General features: G+C 40.1%; 1 protein-coding gene across 3 annotated transcripts in view; it reads left to right on the top strand.

The window, feature by feature from the left end:
* SKAP2 (src kinase associated phosphoprotein 2) overlaps nucleotides 1-26234 on the top strand; it is a 525725-nt gene that overhangs the window by 251620 nt on the left and 247871 nt on the right. For all 3 annotated transcript variants that reach the window (XM_029589160.1, XM_029589159.1, XM_029589161.1), the window contains exon 5: nucleotides 15940-16017. In XM_029589160.1, the coding sequence (XP_029445020.1) occupies nucleotides 15940-16017 (78 nt within the window). The remainder of the gene's footprint in view (nucleotides 1-15939; nucleotides 16018-26234) is intronic.

Genomic DNA, 26234 nt, shown 5'->3' with positions numbered 1-26234 from the left:
CAGAACAGATCCCTTGGGGCACTCCACTATTCACTCATCTCAATTAGGAAAATTTATCAAACAGTTCTCAATCCACAATAGGATACTGTCTCCTACCCTATGTCTTTTTAATTTCCTAAGAAGTCTCTCATGATAAACTTTGTCAAATTCTTTCTGGAAATTCAAATACACTATATCAATTGACTCACTTTATCCACGTTTGCTTACACCCTCAAAAAATATAACAGATTGATGAGTTAAAACTTCCTTTGGCTAAACCCATGTTGGCTTTGTTCCTTTAAAATATGCCTATCTATATGTTCAAACAAGAGTGTATCAACCCCTGTATGGAACAGAAACTTTGAAACAATAGAAAAAAATTCTGCTACTTGTGGCTCTTGTACGTATATGTTATAGAGAAGGTGTGGGTGACCGTCATAAGTGTCTGGTCACTGGCTCGTAATGATGCCTTTAATGACACTAAGACCTGGTGTATATATAGTGCAGAAGGCTGTATATTCTTTGTTAAAGCCTAAAAGCACAATATCCAGTTTAATCATAGGTCTTTCCTCACCATAGTTTTTTATATGCTCAAGATCAAATAACTGTAATAAGCATATGACAGTGCACTAAATGTAATTTGGAGTGCACTTATCATATGCTTATTACAGTTATTTGATCTTGAGCATATAAAAAACTGTGGTGAGGAAAGACCTATGATTAAACTGGATATTGTGCTTTTAGGCTTTAACAAAGAATATACAGCCTTCTGCACTATATATACACCAGGTCTTAGTGTCATTAAAGGCATCATTACGAGCCAGTGACCAGACACTTATGACGGTCACCCACACCTTCTCTATAACATATACGTACAAGAGCCACAAGTAGCAGAATTTTTTTCTATTGATTATCTATATGTTCAGCAGTTTTTTCTTTATGATAGTTTCTTTCATTTTGCCTGGGACAGACAGAGAAACTCACTGGTCTGTAGTTTCCTGGATCACTCCTTGATTCCTTTTTTAAAATTGTAATTACATTGGCAGCCCTTCAGTTTTCTACCATAGACTTTTTAAATGATAGTTTCCAAATTACTAGTATCAGGTGGGCAATTTCATTTTTCAGTTCTTTTAGCACTCTGGGATAAATACCATCTGGTCCAGGTGATTTGCTACTCTTTAGTTTGTCAATTTGCCCTATTACATACTCCAGGTACACTGAGATTTGAAACAGTTCTGCTGAATCATAACCATTGAATATCATTTCTAGCATGGCTATCTCTCTTGCATGTTCCTCAGTGAAGAGCACAGTAAAGAATGCATTTAGTCTCTCTGCTATGGTTTTGTCATCTCCAAGTGCCCTTTTTACCCATTGATCATCTAATGGGCCAACTGACTCCCTCACAGGCTTTCAACTTTGAATGTACTTGAAAATTTTTTTTATTAGTTTTTGCTTCCATGGCAAGCTTCTTTTCAAATTCTCTCTTTGCTTTCCTTATCAATGCTTTGTTTCTAACTTTCTAGAGCTTATGTTTTCTGTTTTCTTCAGCCCTTTTCCATTTCTTAAAAGATGTTCTTTTAGCTATTATAGCCTTGCTCATCTTATCTTTTAACAATGGCGGTTATCGTTTAGCCTTCCTTCTAACTTTTCAAATGCATAGGATCCATCTGGTCTGAGCTTCCAAGATGGCATTTTTAAATAACCTCCACAAACTTTTAACCTTTGCAGCTGCCCCTTTAAGTTTTTTCCTAACCATTTTCCTCATTTTATCATAGTTACCTTTTTGAAAGTTAAATGCTGTTGCAGTAGCTTTCTTTAGTGTCCTACCTCCAGTTAAGTCAGATTTGGTCATATTGTGATCACTATTGCCAAGCTGCCCCAACATTGTTGCATCTCACACCAAATCCTGTGTTCCGCTAAAGATTAGGTCTACAATAGTTTCCCCTCTTGTGGTTCTTATACCAGATGCTCCATGAAGCAGTCATTTAATTCATCTAGGAACGTTACCTCTCCAGCATGACCTAATGTGACATTCACCCAATCAGTACTGGGGCAATTGAAATCACCCACTATTACTGTGTTGCTGATTTTATTAGCTTCCCTAATTTCTTTTAACATTTCATTGTCGGTTTGTTCATTCTGGCCAAGTGGATGGTATAACACCCCTACTATTATTTTATGCCCCTTTTCACCTGGAATTTCTAGCCATAAAAATTCAACATTGCATTTTGTTTCTTGCAGAACTTTTATCCTGTTTGACTCAATGCCCTCTAATATGTAATGCCACCCCTCCACCAATTTGATCCATCCTAGTATTAGTGTTCCATTGGCATTGGTTGTCTTCCTTCCATCAGGTCTCCGTGATGCCAATTATATCTACCTCTTCATCCAGTCCTATGCACTCTAACTCTCCCATCTAATTTTTTTTTAGACTTCTAACATTTGTATACAGACATTTCAAAGTATATATTTTTTGTAGTAAGCTGCTTATCAGTTGACAGGGGTGATTTGGAATCCTTCTGTCTTTTTTTTTTTTTTTGACGACATGACAAAGGTAATCACAATATTAACCTGAAATATGTGTGGTATAGAATCTGCAATCAAAAGAGAGAAATTATTACTGGCAATAAAATGATTTAAAGAAGACTAAGTATTTATGCAAAAAAATAAAGCTTACAGATACAGAGCAATCGAAACTAAAGCAAAATTGGGTAGGGGAAGTCCTCTGGACTTCGAAGAGCAGGAATAGCCATTTTACTCCACTGCTCAATGCCATTTCAAATGAAAAATGTGAACCGGGACCCTGAGGGAAAGGTGGTTTATTGTTGAGGGGCACTTATTTGGGAAGCCAGTGGTTCTTGGCAATATCTATTCCCCAAACTCACACTCATGTTCTTTTGTGAAACTAATCTATCTCCTTGTGCGATATTCTCATCGATCATATTGTATTGGGAGGAGATTTCAATAATACTTATGATCCCACTATGGATAAGATGCCTACACACTCTTTGGCTTCGACATCTCAGAATAAATGTATCTCTTATCTATGCAATTCTCTCAAGTTTGCTTGATGTTGGAGAAGTTTACATCCAACAGAAAGGGATTACACATCTATATCCAGAACCCATGACTCTCAACCTTGGTTAGACTATATCATACTATCCATTTCAAACTTCTCACAGGTATCTGGCACAAAGATTGTCCCAGTAGAGATTTCTGATCATGCTCCAGTATGGATGGACTTTGAAGGGTTCACCCCACATTCTCAGACTCGATGGTGGCAATTTCCCAGATACTTATACAAAGATACCCAATTCCAAGAATATTTAAAGACAAAGTGGGTAAATGTAAATATATTTAATGAACAATACCATTCTGTCTACTCCTGAGGGAATTCTGCGCAAACAAATTTAAAATTCTGCGCACAAAAACTTAAAATTCTGCAAACTTTATATTGGTCAAAATAACTCAATTTACATGACAGTTTTAAAGTAATTATGTGTTAAATTAATACAGAAAAAATTATTACTTAAAGATGCAGAATTTTAAATATATTGAGCAGAATTTCCCTAGAAATTCACTGTAAGAGTGTCCCTACTCCCCTGGCTACTTTGCCCTCTCAGGCCCCAACTCCTCCACCTGCCACTATCTCTCCCCTCCACCTCTAGGCTCAACCCCTTTCACTCTATCGCCACTCCCAGAGTTTGACCCCGTTCTCAGTACTGCCCCTCACACAGGCTCCCTCTGTCCCTTTCTCTCTCATTCATATACTCCCTCTCTCTAGTGCACATATATACATCCTTGTACAGGCTCCCTCACTCTCTCGCACACACCCATCCCCTCATACAGGGGCCTTCTCCTTTGCATACACACCCACACAAGCTCCCTTTCTCTCTCACACATATACCCTCACACAGGCTACCTATGTCTTTCTCTCACGCACCCCTTCACCCAGGGTCTCTCACACATACACAGGCTAGCACCCTCGCATACACATGATCCCTTTTTCATACACACCAGCTCCCAATCTCTTACACACATACACACACCTTCACAATCTCCTCATATAGGCACCCTCTCTCTGGCACCCACACTCAAGTACCCCGCTGCTTTCTCTCACACCCCCCTGCTTACCCTCCTTGGTTTCTCTCACACACCCCCTGCTCTCTCACCCCCCTCATCCCTCCTCTCTCTCACACCCCTCCCTTCTCTCACATGTTCCTGCTCATCCCTCTGCTCTCTCTCCCCCCTGCTCTCTCTCTCTCTCTCTCTCACACCCCCTCCCCTCACACACACTTCTCTACATACATTCACTCTCACCGGGGCCTTCCCCTTTGCCATGAACAGTGTATGCTCCATTCACAGCACGCCAGGGCCTTCCTCTTCGCTGTGAGCGGAGTGCATCCCGTGATGGCCTTCCTCTTCGGCGCAAAATGTTCATGGTTTGTTTGGGCCTTTCTCTTTGCCGTGAATGGCACGCCGGGACCTTCCTCTTCACAGTGAGTGGTGCTGGCTTCGTTCGTGGCATGCCAGGGCCTTCCTCTTCGCCACAAGCGGAGCACATCCCGTGGCAGCCTTCCTCTTCGCCGCGAACAATGTGTGCTCCATTCACAGTGCGGCAGGGCCTTTCTCTTTGCTGCGAATGGCATGCCGGGACTTCCTCTTCACCGTGCTCCTTTCGCAGCATGTTGGGGTTTCCTCTGCCATTTTTTTTCTGCGCAGAATTCTCCCAGAACTAATTCTGACCTATTGCTGTTCTGAGAAATGGATAAAGCTGGCTGAGAGGGGACATTATTGTATAGACAGTGTGAAAAAAAACTATTATGGCTGGAGAGATTCTGAGACTGGTGAATGAATTACTGAAAGACAAAAGATTAATAAAAATCCAGCACCCGGTAATAAAATCCAATACTTAGCAACGCAAGTAAGATTGAGTACTATTTATCAGAGAACTAAAAAAGGTCTACTATATAACAAACATACATTTTTTCTAAACGGGAATAAACCTGGTCGTATGATGGCTAACTTAGTGAGGCACAAATTAGGTTAAACCTATATTACAGTCTTGAGAGATCATTCTGGAACCCTGGGAAATTCTACAAAAGTAAGATATTTCATAAATATTACAAAGATTTATATATGACAGTCAAAGGGGATGCCTTGGCGACGCAGAATTATTTAGAATCTGCATCTTTTTTTTAGTTTAACACTTGACCAATTGAAAGTGTTAAATTCTCTTGTGAGTACTTGAGAACTTTGGGGAGTCATCAAACAAATTAAACTTTTTAATTCTCTGCGTCCAGATGGGTTGCCCGGAGAATTTTACAAGTTATTAATCAATGACATTTGCAACCCCTTGATGAAGGTTTATGATGCCCTTTTAAATACTACAGAAATGCCTTATGGATCAAATAGAGCCTCCATAATTGTATTGCCTAAACCAGTTTGGGATCCTGCTTCTTTGGAGGCATACTGTCCAATTTATTTATTGAATTATGATACGAAACTGTTTGCTAAAATAATGGCAGATCGATTAGCACCCTTCTTAGAGACGTTGGTGAAAGCTGAACAAATGGAATTTGTTAAAGGCAGAATACCAGTCTTAAATGTGCGGAAAGTTTTGGCAACAATGGATCTAATTTCCAGTCAAAATTTAAGGTCTTTACTCATTAGTTTTGATGCTGAAGAAGGCTTTTGATAGGGTAGATACATTCTTGATTAACTCACTGGAAGTTCGTGGTTTTGAGGTCCCTTTTATGCAATTTTTAAAAATACTATATAAGAATCCAAGAGCCTAGGGTATTGGGGAAATGGAGACTTGTCCACTGAATTCATATTGCAAAGAGGCATCAGACAGAGATGCCAGTTAGCTCCACTTTTGTTTTATCCTTAGATCCCTTACTACAGAACATTGCTCAGAACCCTCATTTACAGGGCATCACTGTGGGAACCCAACAACTTAAATTCTATGCTTTTACAGATGACCACATACTGCATGTTCTAAAAACTGAAGTGTCCTTGAGAAAATTTCTCGGTGAATTTGAGCGATATGGAGGGCTAGCAGGATTTAAACTCAATCTTGTTAAATCTGAAGCCCTTCCCATTGGTGATTGCCAAACCCAGCAATGGGCAAGTGCATTTCCTCTTAAATAGGCTGAGAGGATAATAAAATATGTGGGGATCTTATTGCCAAGCTATCTGAACTCTCTATATGAACTGAATTTACAGTGATTATTAGAAACTACCAAACATACATTGTGAATTTTGATGCCTTTAAACATTTCACTTTTGAGAAGAATATACTTATTTAAAATGGTCATACTACCGAAATCACTATACGCTTTTGGATTACTCTCTCTTTACCTAGACAAGCTTTCTCTAAAAATTTTAACAGAAATGAGGGCATACTTATGGAAGAGGGAAAAGGTCTCATATAGCAGTTACTCAGCTTATGAAACTCTGGGGGAAAGGGGGGGGGTTAAGTGTGCCTAATTTGAAACTATACAATATGGCAGCAAATTTACGCCACATAGGTGATTGGCTGGAAGGCACCAGTTAATACACAAGAGTTCCAATTTGAAACAGGGTTGGTAGCTCCCTTTTCTTTACTATTTCTTCTTCATATCACCAATAGACAATTGCCTACACACTTACAACACCATAGTTTGATTACTCCTTTGCAAAAAACGTTGCGTCGGCTTACTCCTAAGTTACAGTTGAAGTGCTCAAGCTCTCCTTTCTTACCTTTAGAGGGCAATGGAAATTTTACACTAGGTATCCAAAAAGGAATTATTACTGTCCGGAGGCAGAAGGGATTGAAAGTAATTGGACAAATGCTAGATGACAAACAGGAAATTCTCAAATTTACAGGTGTCCTTTGCTTTAACTGGAAAGGATTATTTCACATATGTACAATCTCATCATTATGTGGGGTCATTAACTCGTTCTGCTTTGACTAAGGAAAACTGGTCACTGGTCAAGAATGGTTTGACATTGAAGATCCTGGGAGGTATACTTTGTCCTCACTCTGTAAATCTTTGACTCAAACTGAGGATAAATGGGAACTCATTCCTTTGATGAATAGATGAGCAGATGAGCTGCATACACAATTACCAATGGTGTCACAAACTTTCAACTATTTCAGATATATATATATATACACAGTGTGTTAATGCTTTGGGGAATCTTATAGTTTTTTCCTGGTCTTGTTCTAAAATACAAATCTTTTGGAGGAGAATATATGCATACATAGAGGAGATTACATCACCATCTTTGATTATATGATGTGAGGTTGGTGCTGTTTGGGGATATCATTCTGATGCACTGTTCTTTCTCACAGAGATCTTGGTTCCAAAAGATTCTTTTGTTGGCAAGACTATTTTATACTTCTGGCAACAACCAATCATTAATACAGACATAAGGGATAAAGCACAGGACTGCTTCTACGGCATTGTCCATAAGCAAAGCTCGTCAAGCAACACTATGAATTTTCAAGAAAGCTGATCATCCCGCATAAAATGTTACTAACTGAAATTTTTTTGGGTATCATAAGGTTTGGGGATAACTGCACGGAGCCATAGTTACTGCCCTGAAAATAAATATGGGAGTAACCTGCACAGAGTGCCAGTTACTGCCTTAAGCTTGCTGGGAAGATTGGATGGACTATTTGGTCCTTTTCTGCCATCACTACTATGTTACTGTATTATGTTACTCCATTGATTACATTCTGGAGGAATAAAATGCATCATTTTTTAGTTATGGAACAGATGTCATTTAAATCAGTGCATCTCAGAAAGAAGAAAATATTGGACATATGGCTTCCTTATATCTCAAACCTTCCTCACACAACTCAAAGCCAGGGTTTAAATGGTTTCTAACTAGTAGTTTAGTTCAATAAACCTAAACCATTGTAAGATAATTAGGAAATAACTCATGTGACCTACATCAAGAACATGGGAGGGGGAAGAGAGGTAAATAGGAAGTACAAATGTTTAGGAACTGTGCTTTGTATTTTTCAGTTTGTATTTTGGACTGATATAACCGTTAACCTGTAATGTTGGTGAAAATTAATAAAACAGACTTAAACAAAAAGAGGTCAGAGTCATTAAAATGTAGGAGCAGAGGTTCCTACTCCTCTTCCAGTTCCCAGTAGAGCAAGGAAGAGAGGTATCCTTCAAGCAATGTCTCAGCATAGAGATCCTAAGTTAGTGTAGAAATCTTTGACACAGAAGGATAAGACAAGTAAGACTGTACCATATTCCAATGCCTTTATAGCATTGACATCATTTATGTTGAGTTCTCGGTGATGGAAACCTCAACACTGAGAGAACCTGAAATGAAATTGCTGTCCATCCTAGTGCCAGAGTCAGATACCTCATTCATGATTTTTCCTCTGAGCATAGTCAGTCAGGCTTTCTTGCAATAGAGGTAGCATGAATTTGCTCACAAATGTCAGACATGCGAGGACATTCTAAAAAGACTATTCCAGTACTGGAAAGATTTTCTCAGTGATTGGAGTCTCCCTCATCCATTTTACCATTTCAAAAACCACAGACTTCTCAACCACAGTTTTTCTGTAATCCACATTCTGGACTCAGACTCAGTCCTCGGTGATCAAGCCTCCTATGATATTTATTCCAAAATTTCAGAATCTCAAGGATTATCTCCAGATCCCTATCCAGGGACACCTAGAAGTATTATGACATCTGAGGATTTTTAATTTCATAGCTTGTATTCATAAGATGGCAGAATCTATCCCTTTATTTTTGCAGGAAAATCCTGAATTTACAGAAAACTTCCCAGTAGTTTTACAATATAGCAAAAAAGCAAAACATCTGAGAGCAGTTCAGTACACAAATCTTTCCGAGACCTTCAGTTCTCTCTATACATGTGTATGAAGAATTCACCTTAAACATACATTTAGCATGCTGCTATAACCCAGGTTCTTGCCTCCATGAGCTTATCATGTGTTAGATCCTGTCATTGTGGACCGAACTACATTTGGATCTGAGTGATGTGTTTTGGACCTATCAAAAAGGGTTTTTCAACCCTGCAGAGACTGCAAGCCACCAAAGCCAAGGTGAAAGAATATAAAAATATGTAAAGTAAAAAAAAATAAAATAAAAACCCTGTGTGCTCTCCTGTGAATGACAAATGTTCTGCAAAAGCCAACATCCAGCACTCACAGCGTTAACATGTTGGGGAAAAAAGGACTTTACTGTTTAGCCTGCCCAGAGAACAGCACTACATAGCCAGCAGAGGAAGAAGCCAAAGGAATGCTGGGAGACCATTTAATGTAGAAAAGGTTCAATTTGACTGGCTCACACGGGTGAGGATGACCAGGAACCAGGAAGAAAAGAGTGCATCTGGCAGCCCTGTAATCAGCTTTTCTTCTGAAGAACTAATTATCGAGAGGGAGAGACAGAAGTCTGCAGTCTGAGGTAATAGGCAAACAGCTTTCTTGTTTTATAGCTGAGTTGTATATAAAATACCAATAAGGGACAGAGGAGCTAGGAGCTGGGAAACTGAGAGACTTCCTTTGCAGAGATAACCAGTCCAGGAGCATGAGGCTTGATTACCGTCTTAAGAAACTGAGTTGAGTAATCTAAACTTTGCATAGAGAGTATCTTAGCAGAGGACGGAGAAGGTTATATCCTTGCCTTTTTTTTTTTTTTTCACAAATTCAGTATCTCATCTTAACTGCGTTAGCCTTTCAGCTGAAGTCAAGCATAAACCCTTGCTGGCAGGTACTTGGCTTCCTGTAAGAGGCTGAAACCAGGCCCGCTTTCTGTTTAGTACCAAGTAACCCATTTGGGGAAACTCCCCAGGACAGAAAGACCTTTAACACACTGGAGTGCTCATCTATTTGGTTTATCATCTAAGCAGCTCCATCATCAAGAGGGATGTCTTCATTTTCTTAATTGTTTTTTTTTTTCCCCACACAGTTTTGTGTTTGGGACAGGGTGCACCCTTTGAAAACTGGTGACATTGAGGTAGATTTGTTCCTCCCCCCTTTTTGAGTACTCAGGGGTAAAGATATTTCCTGAAAGTTGGGTACTTCACTATCCATATAAGTATGTTGGTTGCCCTGGCTAAAAGACCATACCCAGTAGTATTTTTGCATTGCTTGATTTAAAATAAGGAAACTGCAAGTTTATATTTTACTTTACTAATGTACTTTTCCCTTTTAATGTTCTAGTTGGATTTACTGTCTACTTTCATAATCCTAGAAAAAAGGTTAATTACTGTTTTATTCTGGTGTGATGATTTTATCTGGTCTGTGGTACCACAAATGAGAGGTTGGTTAGGAAGGGCACAGAATTATGGTATCTGGGTGACAGTGACCCTGTCTCATTTTCCACTCAGGCTATGAACCTGAAGATAAATCATATTACTAAATTACATACTGCATATTACTTTTGGGAAGAATATACTTATTTAAAATGGTCATACTACCGAAATCGCTATACGCTTTTGGATTACTCCCTCTGTACCTAGACAAGCTTTCTCTAAAAATCTTCTTAACAGAAGTGAGAGCTTACGTATGGAAGGGGGAAAAGGTCTCGTATAGGTCTCGTAGTTCTCCCCAACCCAAGCAAAGGGGTAATACATAGTCCATACAAGGGGAGAGGGCCACATAAATAACTGTCTAGGGTACAATAAAGTTCACCTGTCTCATAATTATGCAGTGTTGGAGTCAGCACTTTGGAAGGCTAAATAATCTTAAGTCTATGCCAATAATCCCGCTATAAAGGATTGTAGACTTCTAAATAATATACAGTAGGTCTAGATTTATCATTTTGCGATAAATATAGCAAAAATAGCGCCCACGAAAAAAGGGGCATGGTTAGGGTAATTTTCCTGGTACCACTTTGCATAGGTATTTTACCACAATGTGCTTTAAATTTATTGTACCTGCATTATTTTCACATCGCTAGCTGAAAAGTCTATGGCATGCTGCGTTACTGACCAAACGATTTTGGGCTGCTGGCGAGAGAGATAGACTCTGTAGAGGCTCACTAAAAAGTTAACTGTTTATACCACTGTAAGTGAAAGCATTGGGAACTTGGGGCAAGGTTTGGGGGGGCAATTTTATATGTACAGTCATATGTACAAAGAGCACATTCACCATCAGTGAAGATTTAATGTGATTTGGCATGATGCAGGTTGAAAGAAGAGTAGATTTGTTCCATGTTCTCTCTACTTAGCTTGATTGCAGCTAGGTAGAGAGTGCATCAAGAAATGTAGAGAGAACATGGTACAAATCTACTCTTCTTTCAACTTCCATCCCTCCATATTACATTAAATCTTCACTGATGGTAGCTGTGCTGTTTGTACATATGACTGTGCATGTAAAATTGCCCCCTAAACCCCAGCTCACCCCAAGTTTATAATTCCCCCTCTTACAATAGTATAAAGAGTTAAAAAATCAGTGGACCTCCACAGAGGCGTGCTCGCTCTCTCTCTCTCTCCTCCTCTTCTCTCCCCTCCCAAAATGGGATTTGCGATAAATCCCGTTTTCGGCTGTAACGCACAGCTATCAGAGGAAAAAGGTGCAGTTATTTCCAGTGTTAAATCCGGTGTTATCGCACACAATGTTAAACAGCCCTCATTTCCATTTACTCTGCCCAAACTCACACATTTTGTGATACAGTATTTAACGCAAGGGTTATGGCATTATTGTGGGTGTTAGGGAACTCTTTATACTACTGTAAGAGGGGGCGATAACGCCTAACACAATTTGCTAAATGACCCCCATAGGTAAAAACATTTATCAATCCTCCATACTCCAGAGCAGAATATCTGCACATCAATTTCAGATGACACAATATTTATATAACATTCTACAAAAGATGAAAGATGATTCAGCCTTTTTACCAGCTGGTGTTCAAAAGAAATTGCAGAGTCATGTCTCAGAAAGTTATTCCTCCCCGTATAATTCCTAACATTCTATTTACCCTTTTAACTGCCACTTCACACTGAGCCAAAGATTTCAAGGTATTGTCCACAAGGTATCTGAGGTCCTTTTCCTGAATAATGACTTCTAAAATCAAACCCAGCATTGTGTGCCTGTAGTTGAGATTATTTTTCCTTATGTGCATTACACTGCACTTGTCCACATTAAATTGCATCTGCCCTTTAGCAGCAAGATCCTTCTGCAGTTCTTCACAATCTACTGCTTTTTAACAACTCAAAACAATTTTGTTTCACCTACAAATTTGATCACCTCGCTCAACATTCCCATCTCCAGATCATTTATGAATACTTAGTTCTATCTTCTCTTTTCTGTCTTTTATCCACTTACTAATCCGCAACATTGCCTTTGATCCCATGGCCTTCCGATTTCCTGAGGAATCTCTCATGAGGGATTTTGTCAGATGCCTTTTGAAAATCCAGATATATTGTATCAACTGGTTCATCTACATCTGCATGTTTATTTATGCCCTCAAAAAAACTTAGTAAATTGATAAGACAAGCTTTCCCTTTGAAAATACCATGTTGACTCTCCCCCATTAACCACATCTATTTATGTGATCAATAATTTTGTTTTAAAGACTAGCTTTGAGCATTTTGCCTGGCACATATCAGGCTCACCGGTCTATAGTTTCCCAGATCAGACGGGAGCCCTTTTTAAAAATTGGTGTCATTTTGGTCACCCTCCAGTCTTCGGGTACCATAGCTGTTTTAAATGATAGGTTGCAAATGACCTGAAACAGATAATTGAAGTCTCCCCTATTATTGTGTTGCCTATTTTACTAGCCAGTCTGTTAGCATTTTGCAGTCTGTTTCCTCATCCTGGCCAGGTAGGCAGTATTAATCCCCACTAATCTTCCCTTTTGCCCTTGGAATTTCTATCATTAAGGATTCCAGAGTGCAGTTTGTTTCCTGTAAAACTTTTATCTTGCATGACTATTTGCCATCCTTAACATATAGTGCCACCCCTTCATCAATTTTATCTGTCCGGTCATGACGATAAAATTTGTATCCTGGTATCACAGTGCCCTATTGTTTATCCTCCTTCCACCAGGTCTCCAAAATGCCTGTTATGTCTATTATCTTCATTTAGAACCAGACATTCTGACTCTACAGTCTTATTTTTCATCTTCTAGCATTTGCATACAGATATTTTATAGTAGGTTTATTTATATTTCTGTTTTTATATGTATCCACAACCTGCTTATTTGAAACAGGCAGTTTGGAGTCATTTTTATCTTTGTGCTCTTTATTTAAGTACATCTGGGGGATTTTTTTTTTAGCTTTACAACCACCTCCCTATCAGGATAATCTAACTTGGTTTGCCAATATTCTTGGAAGATACCTCTCTCTGAACCATGCGCTGCTAGATGCAACGTTTGGCTTTTATCCATGTTCTAGTTTAAAAGCTCTTTTTTAAAAGTTAATGCTAGCAGTCTGGTTAAGATGGAGCCCATCCCTTCAGAATAGGCTCCGTATTACCCAAAATGTTCCCCAGTTTCTATCAAACCTAAAACCCTCTTCCCTGCATCATCATTATATCATCCATCTGGAGCTCGGCTTGCCTCTGGGTTCCTCTGCATGGAATGAGGAGTATTTCTGAGAATTCAACCCTGGAGGATCTGGATTTCAATTTCCTACCTAAGAGTTTAAATTTATCCTCTTGCATCTTCCTATGTCATTAGTACCTATATGTGTACATATGTACCATGACAGCCAGCTCCTCCCCAGCACTCTCCAAAATCTTATCTAGGTGGTGCATGATGGCCGCTACCCTCCACTAGGTAGGAAAGTTATCCCCACCAGCCACCCAGCTATCTATTTTCCTAATGATTGAATTACCCACTACAACAGCTGTCCTAACCCTTCCCTCCTGGGCACAGACCCCTGGAGACACATTCTCAGTACAAAAGGATAAAGCATCACCTGGAAGACAGGGCCTAGCTACAGGATCACTTCCTGCCACACCAAGGTGGTGATCTCTTGCCAAGTAATTTATTCCTCCAAAGCAGCACAAAGGCTTTAGATTATAGTTGAGTCTGCTCTACTATGTCCCTGAAAATCTCTTCTATATACATTTCTATCTGCCTTGGCTCCTCCAGGTGTGGCACTCTGGCCTTCGGAGATTGAACTCATTCTTTGTGAGCTAGGAGTTCTTTGCACCAGGTGCACTTATACAACTTCTCACCAACAGGTAGATAATTATACATATGGCACAGTGCAAAAGACTGGATAGCCCCCATCTCGCTGCTGGGCTTCTGTCTGTGTCTTAATTTGTGGAGTTGATAAAGTCTTAAAGGATGGCAACAAATAGGTATGTCTGAATTTACAGATTGTTAAATGTGATTAGGGTTTTTTAATTTATTAGGTAATTTATGGTTTTTAAATTTGATAACTAGGTGATTAATGTTAGTGAATGACTAGCAACAAAACTAAATTTAGCCAGTCACTAAAATCAGGGTTAACTGAATCTTATTTTAAGTGACTAATTTATTTATTTTAAAGACTTTCTTCCTAGTGGGGGTGATAACCTATATATCAAAAAGTGGGAATGGGGTGAGTAGAAGAGTGGGAACAAACTAGTAACTCGTTGCCCAGGAACTAGTTACTAGCACAGAGAATCGGTTTATTTTCTCACCGTACAAACAATTCTAAGGCTGGAAAACAAATGCTAACCTTAAAACTAGCAAACAAAACAAACAGCCAGAAATAGTTTAACCCTCCAAGAATGTTTGTCTTTTATATTTAAGCACGTCTTCCTAGCAAGTCCAAACTAACCACCAACTGATGGTTCCACTGTCAGCACTCCCTCAAGTATGTGTTCTTCAGTCTGCATTATTCTAGAAGTTGGATATTTTTACTCTGTTCCATTTCCATGTGTATTTTGGGAGCTATAACTGTTTATTAATCTTTTGCTAATGAAATGCAGTCACTTTAAAATAAAGTATGTGCAGCCATCTATTGAAGACAGATCTATTGTAGTCTGGAGTACTGATTGTGGATTTGGTACAGTTGGTTGAGGAAGATAGATCTTCAGGCAGTGTCTAGACGCTCATTTCTGCTGCTATTGCCTTACAGTCCTTAAAGTATTATTTTTCAATTACCATATTTTTATTTTACTGCTAGTGGTTCTCGTAATCAGACTAATTTAGATGACATGACTTGGAAACCTTGTTTAATCTCTGGTCTGGTTTTCTCCTTGAAATGTCATTGTCCCAGTCCTAATATAGATCTTAACTGTTGTTGTGTTAGGAAAATACAAGCAACTACAGAGCTAGTAATTGTCTCCAGTTTTATTCTAGCAGCCAGTATTCTTTTCCTTATCTGAAATACTTTATTTTTAATTGGTGTATTTGGAATAAGATACAAAATAACTTTATCAGGGCTAGTACTATGGCTCAAATGCAGCAGAGTTTGAATCCCCAGAACCAATCAGGCCTGAGTGTACCACAGAGATACTGCGCTCAGGCCAGGAATGAAAGGAGAAAAGTCAGCTGCTGCTACTCAGAGGCCCTTGCTGATCAATGATTGATGTTGATCAATGATTGGTGAGAGATGTCTTGCTAGCTCTCAGGCTGGCACAAGTATTCTGAAGAGAGAGGAAGAGAGAGAGTGAGGGTGACTGGAAAAGAGACAGTGGGGAGGGTTCCAGCGGGCTGGAGGAGGAGGGAGAACTGAACCTGGAAGAGCGAAGGAGTATTGGGTGGAAGAGGAGACAAAGAGGGTTGCACTGGGGTGTGGGGTAAGGGGCTTTGCACTCACTTTCGTATGCCACAAAAACAAAAATTGGAGACAAGAGATCAGAGTACATGAAAAGTACATTCCATCCCTGGCAAATTAGTCTTGGAGGAATTTTAGAATACTGTTTGATTTATCTTTTAGATTACCTTTTACACTGATGAACCTCTGTTAGGAAAATGTATTAAATAATAAAATTTAGCTTGTTATAGTATTCTATCTATAACATTATTTTGTCTTTTTTCTTAGGAAATCAATTTCCCCCAGTTGCAGCTCAGGATCTTCCATTTGTTTTGAAGGGCGGCTACCTTGAAAAACGTAGAAAGGGTAATACTTGACTTTATAATAAATTGCCTATACGTTTACAGTATTTAACAGTAGTGGTGTGCATGCAAATAATTTTGTTTCATTTTTGTTTGTTTTTTGTTTTAGAGTGCCTGTCAAGAATTTAATGTTTTATTTTCAAATATCACACACAAATATAATTTTTTCTGTAATTTCATTTAAAAAATGGCACAAACCAACATTAAAATGGCATTTCAAATTACTGCATGTCTCCTTTACACAATGTGGGGGTAAATTTCAAAATGTTTTTTTTTTGTTTGTTTTTTTGTTTCTTTTATAAATTTTCTTTTTATTGACTTCCAAAGAACAGATAAGGATAATGCCATAAGAACATAAGAAATTGCCATGCTGAGTCAGACCAAGGGTCCATCAAGCCCAGCATCCTGTTTCCAACAGAGACCAAACCAGGCCACAAGAACCTGGCAATTACCCAAACACTAAGAAGATCCCATGCTACTGATGCAATTAATAGCAGTGGCTATTCCCTAAGTAAACCTGATTAATAACCGTTAATGGACTTCTCCTCCAAGAACTTACCCAAACCTTTTTTGAACCCAGCTACACTAACTGCACTAACTACATCCTCTGGCAACAAATTCCAGAGCTTTATTGTGCATTGAGTGAAAAAGAATTTTCTACGATTAGTCTTAAATGTGCTAATTGCTAACCATGGAATGCCCCCTAGTCCTTCTATTATTCGAAAGTGTAAATAACCGAGTCACATCTACTCGTTCAAGACCTCTCATGATCTTAAAGACCTCTATCATATCCCCCCTCAGACATCTCTTCTCCAAGTTGAACAGCCCTAACCTCTTCAGCCTTTCCTCATAGGGGAGCTGTTCCATCCCGTTTATCATTTTGGTTGCCCTTCTCTGTACCTTCTCCATCGCAACTATATCTTTTTTGAGATGCAGCGACCAGAATTGTACACAGTATTCAAGGTGCGGTCTCACCATGGAGCGATATAGAGACATTATGACATAATGCCATAGACATAAATGGTAGAAGTCGTAACGATTAATACAGAATAAACCCCCTTGCTCTCAGTGTCAGCGTATAAGGTTAACAAAATCATACTTAATTGAGTCTTCCATGATACATTATGCGTTGGTGTGGTCTACAGCAAACCAGAATACAACAGTAGACGTACAACTTATACCTTAGGGCCCCGGTCCGGGAGACTCCAGATGAATGTTTCCAAGTCCTTTATGACAAATTATATCTCTTAAGTAAATAGGGGTTCCATATAGCATGAAACTTCGATAAGATGTGTCTTTTAACAGCTGTCAATTTGTGCATTGTACATACTCTATCCAGGCACAATAAAACTTTTCCCATAGCAGGTGCCTGTTTTGCTTCCAGAAGGTTGCTATTTCAATTTTGAGCTGCTATGCAGACCTGCTGCACCAGACTGTTTTGCGTATTGTCCAGTATGACATTAATTAATTAAGATTTATATTGCGCTTTTCGCACTTTTTTCAGCACTTCAAAGTGGATTACATTCAGGTACTGTAGGTATGGATTGGAAAGTGCTGCTCAGCCTGGAGTACGAGGGTGGTCCGCAGCAGTTGGGATAAGGAAGTTCCCAATTCCATCCAAAATGCTGAGATAACAAGGCAATCCCACCAGATATGATAAAAGGAGCCCTGGTTGCCACAACCCCTCCAACAAAAACCGCTTATAGTAGGATACATTACATGCAATTTATCTGGTGTGTAGTACCAGCGATATAATAGCTTAAGGCAGTTCTCCTGAATAAGTGTAGATATAGATATCCTGCGTAAAGTGTGCTGAACAATGTCCCATGTTTTGACCACATAGGACCTTCCAAAATCATGTTCCCATGCCAATATATGCGATATCTTTTCCCTGGGAGTTGTGGTTAGGATACCATATAATTTAGAGATGAGGTTTTTAATATACCCCCCTGTAGAACAGTACCTCTCAAACAGGGAGATGCCAGTTCTGAGATGTTGCAATTTTGATTGAATGCAAGAAATGGGCTATTTGTTGGAATGCAAAAAATTCAGATTTAGGCAGTCCATGACGGGCGCATAATTGCTCAAAGGGTACTAACCGACCCTCTTCCCAAACATGCTTGATCAGATAACCCCCATATGCCATCAACATTTTAAATGCTTGTGGCTGGAGACAGGGGACAAAGGAAATATTATGAAATAGATGTGTAAAGGGGGCGTATTCTCTGGGACCAATTAGTTTGTCGCACTTTATTCCATAAATTAATGGAATCGCGGGTGGTAGGCAGAATGCGTGTGTTACTCCTCCACGTTCTGCTAGGTTGCCAAAACAGAGCAGCCAATGGCATTGGTGCAGCCTGCGCCAGTTCCAACATTACCTACTGTTTAGGATGTTCTATATTCTGCCAATCAATAACTTGTCTAAGTTGTGCAGCCAGATAGTATGACTCCATGTTGGGTACTCCCAAACCACCCTCGAGCTTAGGGGCATATTGTATTGACCACTTCACCCTCGGAGGCCATCTATTCCAAATAAAACTGAAGATTCTACACTGCCATCTCTTCAACAATAGATGGGGTATGTGGATAGGCAGTGTTTGAATGAGGTATAGGAGTCGCGGGAGGACATTCATTTTAATTAGTGCAATCCTGCCCAGTCACAAAAGAGTCAGGCGCTCCCACCTTTCCAAATCTTGCCATATGTTACCCATCAGGGGTGTGTAATTAAGATCATACAAGGTGGGATGATGCCCCAAATAAATTCCCAAGTACTTTATCTTATGCTTAGCCCAACAAAATGGATGCTGAGCCTTCAAAGAGGACACTAACCTAGAATCACATGATATGTTTAATATCTCTGACTTTTCCCAGTTAACCTTAAACCCAGATACACGACTAAATCTATCCAGCTCCGCCTCAATAGCACACAGTGACCGATGGGGGTCGCTCACTGTAAAGATGATATCGGCAAATAAAAACTTAAGGGAGCTCGCCCCCACCAATACTCCTGGGATATGGGTATTGTCTCTAATCATAGTAGTAAGTGGTTCAAGAAATAAGGCAAAGGTGACAAAGGGCAGCTTTGCCTAGTACCTCTGCCCACCTCAAAGTCACCAGAATACCCACCATTCACTCTCACTCAGGCCAGGGGTTTGTCATACAACTTGTCTATCCATGTTCTAAATCCAGTTCCAAAACCCATGACCTCCAAAACTCTAAAAAGGAAGGGCCAGTGTACATGGTCAAAGGCCTTCTCTGCATCTATGTGATCCTTTGGGTATCCAACAAAGGCTGGATCCTGATGCCAGGGCCTCAGCCCAGACCCAGGCCCGACGCTGTGACCCAACCCTGGGGCCAAGGCCGGGTTTCAACAACTGAGCCTCCGCTCAGGGGCCAGGCCCAGGCCTGGGAGCTTCTCTTTGGGTCCTCTTCTTTGTTCGGCTCTCAAGTGCCAAATGATGGCATCCGCTGGGGTGAATGTGCCCAGGCGTCATAACCTGGCCTCCAGGTTGGGTTGCGGTATTGGGACTGAGTCCGAGATGAGGCCCTGAAATCGGGACCTGGCCTCTGGGTAGTGACACAGTTTCATGCCTGGGTCTGGGCTGAGGCATAGGCATTTGGGACCCAGTCTCCAGGAGAGTCACAGCCTTGAGCCTGGGATTTGACCAAGGCTGAGGCTCCTGCATCAGGACTCAGCCTCCTGGTCAGGTTGCAGCATCAGGCCTGGACTTGGGCTCCAGCCAAGGCCCAGGCGTCTGGGCCTGGCCTCTAGGGGTGGGTCGCAATGTCAGGCTTTGGTCTGAGCCAAGTTCCTGGCATCAGGACCAGGTCTCCAGGTCAAGTCGTGGCATCAGGCCTGGGCTAGGGCTCTGGCCTAGGCCGATGCCCCGGAGTTGGGATTCAGCCTCCAGGTCAGGTTGCGGCATCAGGCCTGGTCTTGGGCTCCTGCCTAGGCTGAAGTCCTGGCTTTGGGACCCGACCTCCAGATTGGGTCGTGGCATCGGGCCTGGGTCCAGGCATAGGCCTGGCATTGGAGCCCGGCTTCTGTGTCAGGTCGCAGCCTAGGTCCTGGGTCCTCGCTCTGGCCTAGTCCAAGGCATCAGCCTATGCAAGTCTTAGGTTTTGGCCTAGTCCTTGCTAGTGGATCCCCACCAGGCCGGGTAAGTGGGAGCTAGGACATTTTTCTGGGAGGGAGAGAGGGAGGCTTCATTTTCATTTTTTGACCATTTTTTTTTTATTGCTTAATTTTGTTTTTTTTCATACAAATGAAAAGAATCAAGCAATCCATGAACCAAAATTTGTGGGAAAAAACCCCTCCCGAAAACAACATTTTTTCCCCTGCACATCCCTGGTCCATATGGCATTGCTGCTTATGTAAAAACCACTATTAGATGTATAAGTAACATCAATAACAATATCCGTACAGTACTGATGTTGCTGTAGCACTAGGGCACATTCAGTATGATTAGTAGGAGGGGGGAGGGTAGGGGGTAGGTTGGGGGGGGAAGAGGGGAGAGGGAACAGATTGTTTATTGAATTATTTGATCATTTTTCGCAACTGTTTCCTTATTGTTACTCCAGGTTTTTTTTTTCGGTACTTATATACACTTCTGTTATATAACTGTTTTGCACAAGTTGTACTTTTCATCTCAGTGTTTGGTAGAATGCTGTATGTGGAGTAAAAAAAATTAATAAAAATATGTTTAAAAAAAAACAAAAAAACACCATTAGATGCTGTTTCCTCACTGTGGAATATTGTAGAGTAGTGGTAGCACCAACATAGTTCCTCAAATCCTTAAAACATTACTTCAGTATATAGCAGCTACCACATTCAAAAAATCAACTGCACTCTTCCTTTCTTCTTAAGCAACTGCATGCTTCATTTCTCCTCTGTTTCATCTATCCCTGGCTTTATCAGGAGGAAGAGATACAAAGTCATGTATATGCCATTTCATTCCTTTCTCATATTTCAAACCTGCTGGAATATCAACATATTAGCAGCCAGAGAACCACAAGTTTCAAAGCATTACTCCTCCGAAGCTTAACCACTAACCTGAGCTTTTCTGTTCTCTTGTTTCTCCAACGAACGCTTGGAAATGAGGCTATATATATGATAGAGAAGACATCCTGAATTCATAAAAGTGGGTCTTAGAAGTATGGAGTTAGTTTTTATCTCTTAGAGGGATTGGACAATCCAAACCTATTATCCCACGTCTAGACAGTAATGCGATGTGAATGTTTGGCCAAACTCCACATTGGAACCATGGAAATCTACTTCTTGGAGGTAGACCTTAGATGAATAACCGCTGTGTTTTGGCCCTAATATTATTAATTTTGACATGCTCTTCTAAGGTCAGGCCTACCTGGCACAAGAGGAGATAAAATCTTCTACCCAATTAGAAAAGGTGCAGTTTGTAATCAAATGCCAAGATCTACTGGGGTCAAAAGAAACAAAGTTGGGTAGACTTTCTATAGTTTCATTCTGCTCTAAATAGAAGATGACAGAGATAGAGAGAGACTGCTTATGGAAGGGGGTAGAGAGAGAGAGTGATGGGAATGGACTGGTGGTTCCCAAACATTTTGGAGGTTGATGAGTGGTTCACACAACCAAAAAGGTTAGGAAACCTTGATCTAGATAACTGTCATTGAGTCTGTCATTCAGAATGATATATTTCTGCTAGATGCAGTTGTAAGGATCATCACATGCGAGATGGCTCATTTCTACACCTTGAAAATTTCCAGACATAGCAGGATAGAGCCTGTTCCTTCCTACTTATTAAGATACAGATAATCAAGTAGTCATGCACTATGAACAAAAACAATTATTTTGGGCAACTGATACCTGAAAGTCTTTAGAGTATTCAGAAATACCTGAAGCTCTAGCAGGTTAATGTGCATCCTCTTCTCCTGGAGAAATCAAGGTCCCTGAATGCAAAACCCTTGTAGAAGAAAGAGTTGCTTTAACAGGATAGCAGTCCTCACACATGGATGATATCCAATGGAACTCAGCAAGGAAAAAGTCATAGTTTCTAAACCTCTGTGAGGCTCACTGTGCCTACTCATGGTATGTTATTATGCCACACGTCCATGCGAGGTCCCTCTGATCTTTTTTTCCATGGAGCTAGTAGGTTGCGATTCGAGATTCTCTCTTTTTCTGGTGCAAATTTTGCATGTTTCCTTCAGTTTTTGGCTACCCATTGTGGGATCCCGCAGTCTTTTCCTCTGTAGTTCCCTAGGTAAGCTTTTTTGGCATTCTTCTAAGTTTCCATTCACTGCCATTCCCCCGGATGCTGAGGCCATCTGCATCCACTGGCCATCAATCCTCTGCCACCATTGATTTAGATTTTGTGTTCCTTTTGTTGCACTCCAACATGTCTAGTGGGTTCTAGCTGTGTCCTCAATACAGCAGGACTATGTTTATCACGGACTCCCATGATAGATGTGTCCTATGCTTGGAGGCATTGCATGATGTTCGGGGGTGTCACATGTGTGGATAAATGACTGCAAAAAGATGATGATCCCTGCTACATGTCATGGAACATCTGTTTGGGCACCAAAAAAACAGATCTATCGCTATTTGCATCAGAGTCATCGACAAGTATAGGTGGCTACACCCTTTCGGACTTTCATTCACCTGTGATGGGGCCTCCACAAAAATTTGCAATGTGCCTGAAGCTATCGCCATCTTGAAACCCCGAGACTTCAAATCAGCTGTGCAGCCCACGCCTGTGGACAAACGCAAGCTTCCTAGAAGTACACTTCCGGCCTGGCAACGCGTCGGCAAGAGGAAGAGTCGACTTCGCAGGCAAAATGGAGACCTAGTTCCACCTGATGATTCAGCTGCCTGATTTACTCAACATGTTTTCTTTTAAATTTTAGGGGGTCTCAGCCAAGGTCCCAGTGTTTGGACTCCCCCGAATGAAACGAATTAGCTTTATTTGTTGCGTTTTGTACTTTTGTTTTAAACGAATGTACATTCCTAATATGGAAGGAAGACTGCTGCCAGGTTGCTCAACCAAATAATGTAACGTTTTTAAATATGCTCCAGTGATTTGAAAATGTAAGCGCTGTAAATGACAATTTTAATGGTCCAGTTGCTTGCTTTGAATTCCTTCTGATGAAGCCCTTTTCAGAGTGAAACAAAGGACCCTTTGTAATTCGCGAGGCTTTAAATAATACCTACATGATTTAGTTCTGCACTGGACCAACTATTTCTTTAAGGAGTGTGCTGTTTTGCTAAAGACATATTTGGAGTGTTTCACTTTATGGTTTGTTTAAATCACATTTATTGGTTGTTAAATAATAAATGTTTGAAGGATGGCAAGTATTTTTGTTTTAATTGTGTGCTTTATCACTTATTAAGCTCTATATATATATACATGAGTGTTCACTTTGTGGTATTTTGGATTATATATATAGAGAGAGAAATATAAAATAAGATGAGGTTTTCCCAACACAAATATCGCATGTCTATTGGTATTTTTGTTTTTACCCTTTTTTTGGTGAAGCAACTCCTAATATGGGAATTCTACTTGTGTGACTAAGGTATATTACTTGTCTTTAAAGAAAGAGAAGTTGCTTACTCATAATAAGTGTTCTCTGCAGCTAGCAGTTTATCAGTCATATAAGTGGACAGAATCTTCTAATGATTTTTGAAAAGACAAAACCATTTCACTCTTCATGCACAGACTCCTCATTTCTTTTAAAGCTTTGACTCAACGAGAACTCCTAAAGAGTAGTGAGTGGGTTTGTGAGCCTGGTGAAGTGCTGTCTTCACAGAACATCTGTTACAGATTAAGCAATGGTTGATTTTCCTGTTTTCACTCCTAACTGTAGGAATTAGTGGTGCTGGAGGTTACTGCAGCACCCTCTTACAGTGCAGTCTTAAATTAAACATGAATCAAAAACAGTTTTCCGTGTCCCAATTATAAATATTGTTCTAATTCCTTTGTTTTCAGCAGCTCACAAATATTCAACAAGTAAAACTTTGCAAATTTTCAATGTTTGCAGTTGAGGCCAAAGCTGTTTGAGTTCGCTGTCTCTGCAATACAAATAGTGACAGTTCATCATTTAAAATACATTAAAAAGTATTTATGGTGCAGACTTAAGGTACTTTGATGTTTTAAATTTTTTATTTCTGTATTACCAAAACCCATCTGAACAAGGCAAAAACAGGGAAAGAGTTATGAACTGATCACAAAGTTCACCCTGGAATATCTCCTGTGTCATCAAGAATAGAAAAAATATACATTATGATCTTATGTCACAGGATGAGCACATAGAAACATAGAAATGACGGCAGAAGAAGACCAAACGGCCCATCCAGTCTGCCCAGCAAGCTTTGCACTTTTTTTTTTCCTCATACTTCTGTTAGTCTTGGCTCTTAGTAACCTTTTGGTTCTATTTCCCTTCCACCTCCACCATTAACACAGAGAGCAGTGTTGGAACTACATCTAAGTGAATATCTAACTTAATTAGTCAGGGGTAGTAACCGCCGCAATAAGCAAGCTACACCCATGCCTATTCGCTTACCCAGACTATGTAATTCAGTCCTTGTGGGTTGTTGTCTGTATATAGATCCACTTTTCTTCATTCCCCCTGCCTTTGAAGCAGAGAGCTATGTTGGATATGCGTGAAGTATCAGTCTTTCTCTCCTGCCGTTGAAGCAGAGAGCTATGCTGGATATGTATTGAAAGTGAAGTATCAGGCTTATTTGGTTTGGGGTAGTAACCGCCGTAACAAGCAAGCTGCTACTCACTTTTTTGTGAATAGAAATCCTTTTTTCCACATTTCCTCTTGCCGTTGAAACTTAGAGCAATGTTGGAGTCGCATAAACCGGGTGTATGTTTATTAAATAAGGGTATTATCTCCAGGTAGTAGCCATCATTCCCGCGAGCCACCCACTCTTCATTCACGTCCTCTAGACTTTATGGATCCACAGTGTTTATCCCACGCCCCTTTGAATTCCTTCACAGTTCTGGTCTTCATCACTTCCTCCTGAAGGGCATTCCAGGCATCCATCACCCTCTCCGTGAAGAAATACTTCCTGACATTGGTTCCGAGTATTCCTCCCTGGGAAAGATCCTAGCAGATATTGCAGCAGGCAATTCCAGTCCACATCTAATACATGGAAGTCACCTGCAAGCAGGATATCCCTATTGCTTCTCATCTTGGTGATGCCTCATATCAAATAAATGTCATGTCTGAATCCATCTTCTTTTCCAGGACAGTCACCTAGATCTTTTGAATATCTACACCTAAGCTATTAAATCCTAACAGTATCAAACCATTGAGAGTTTAGTTGATTAAATGCATAATCTCACCTCTGAGGATATGCAGTTTTGACATTTCAAAGAACTTAATTTGGTGACAGATTCCCCATCTATTTATTTATTTCATTTATATATCGCTGTTCTGTTATTTTCAATCACAGTGGTTTACAATCAACCAGATAAATAATATAACTATCAATTGGCAAGTATAACATAGAATATAAAATAAAATTGACATAAAATTGAAATAAAATAAGCAATTCAATAAAAAACTAAATACATATCAAGGAATAACTGAAATTCTTACCAATTCTATTTCTCCCTGCCTTATTTAGTAAGTGCACTCTCAAATAGTTGAAGGAAAAGTCATGTTTTTAGATCTTTTTTAAAAGTTTTAAATTCCTTTTGTACCCTTAGTTCCATTGGCATGGTATTCCACAGTTTTGGACCTCCTATTGTCAATGCTCTCTCTCTTACCTCGCTTAAGTGAGCACTATGGAGTATACTCAGTAAGCATTTATTTGCGGATCTCAGATTGCATTGTGGGGTATGAAAGTGTATTGTATTGCAAAATTTTATGGGTTGCACTTCATCAATTTGTATGCCTGAAGCAGATTTTCAACCTGTTCAACATAGTCTGCTGCCTTATAGTTGCCTAGAAAGTTGCAAACGACATTCTTGAAGGTTGTCCACGCAACACGTTCTGTACCTTGCAGAAGACCATCAAAGTGGCTGTCCTTCATCACAGCTCGGATATGTGGGCCAACGTAAACACCTTCTTTTATCTTGGCATCACATATGCGTGGAAACATTTGCCAGTAATCTGCTAGCTTGGCTGAAAGGTGTGCGACCATCCATGCCGTTTGCCATCCCATTGATATGGAGGGAACAGAAAGATCATATAACTAACTGTTACTTCTGCATGACGAATGTGTCAGGATACTCATCA

This window comes from Rhinatrema bivittatum, chromosome 2 (assembly GCF_901001135.1).
Source record: "Rhinatrema bivittatum chromosome 2, aRhiBiv1.1, whole genome shotgun sequence".
NCBI lineage: Eukaryota > Metazoa > Chordata > Amphibia > Gymnophiona > Rhinatrematidae > Rhinatrema > Rhinatrema bivittatum.
Note: the sequence above shows the minus strand (reverse complement) of the source record. Positions and strands in the feature narration are given on the sequence as shown.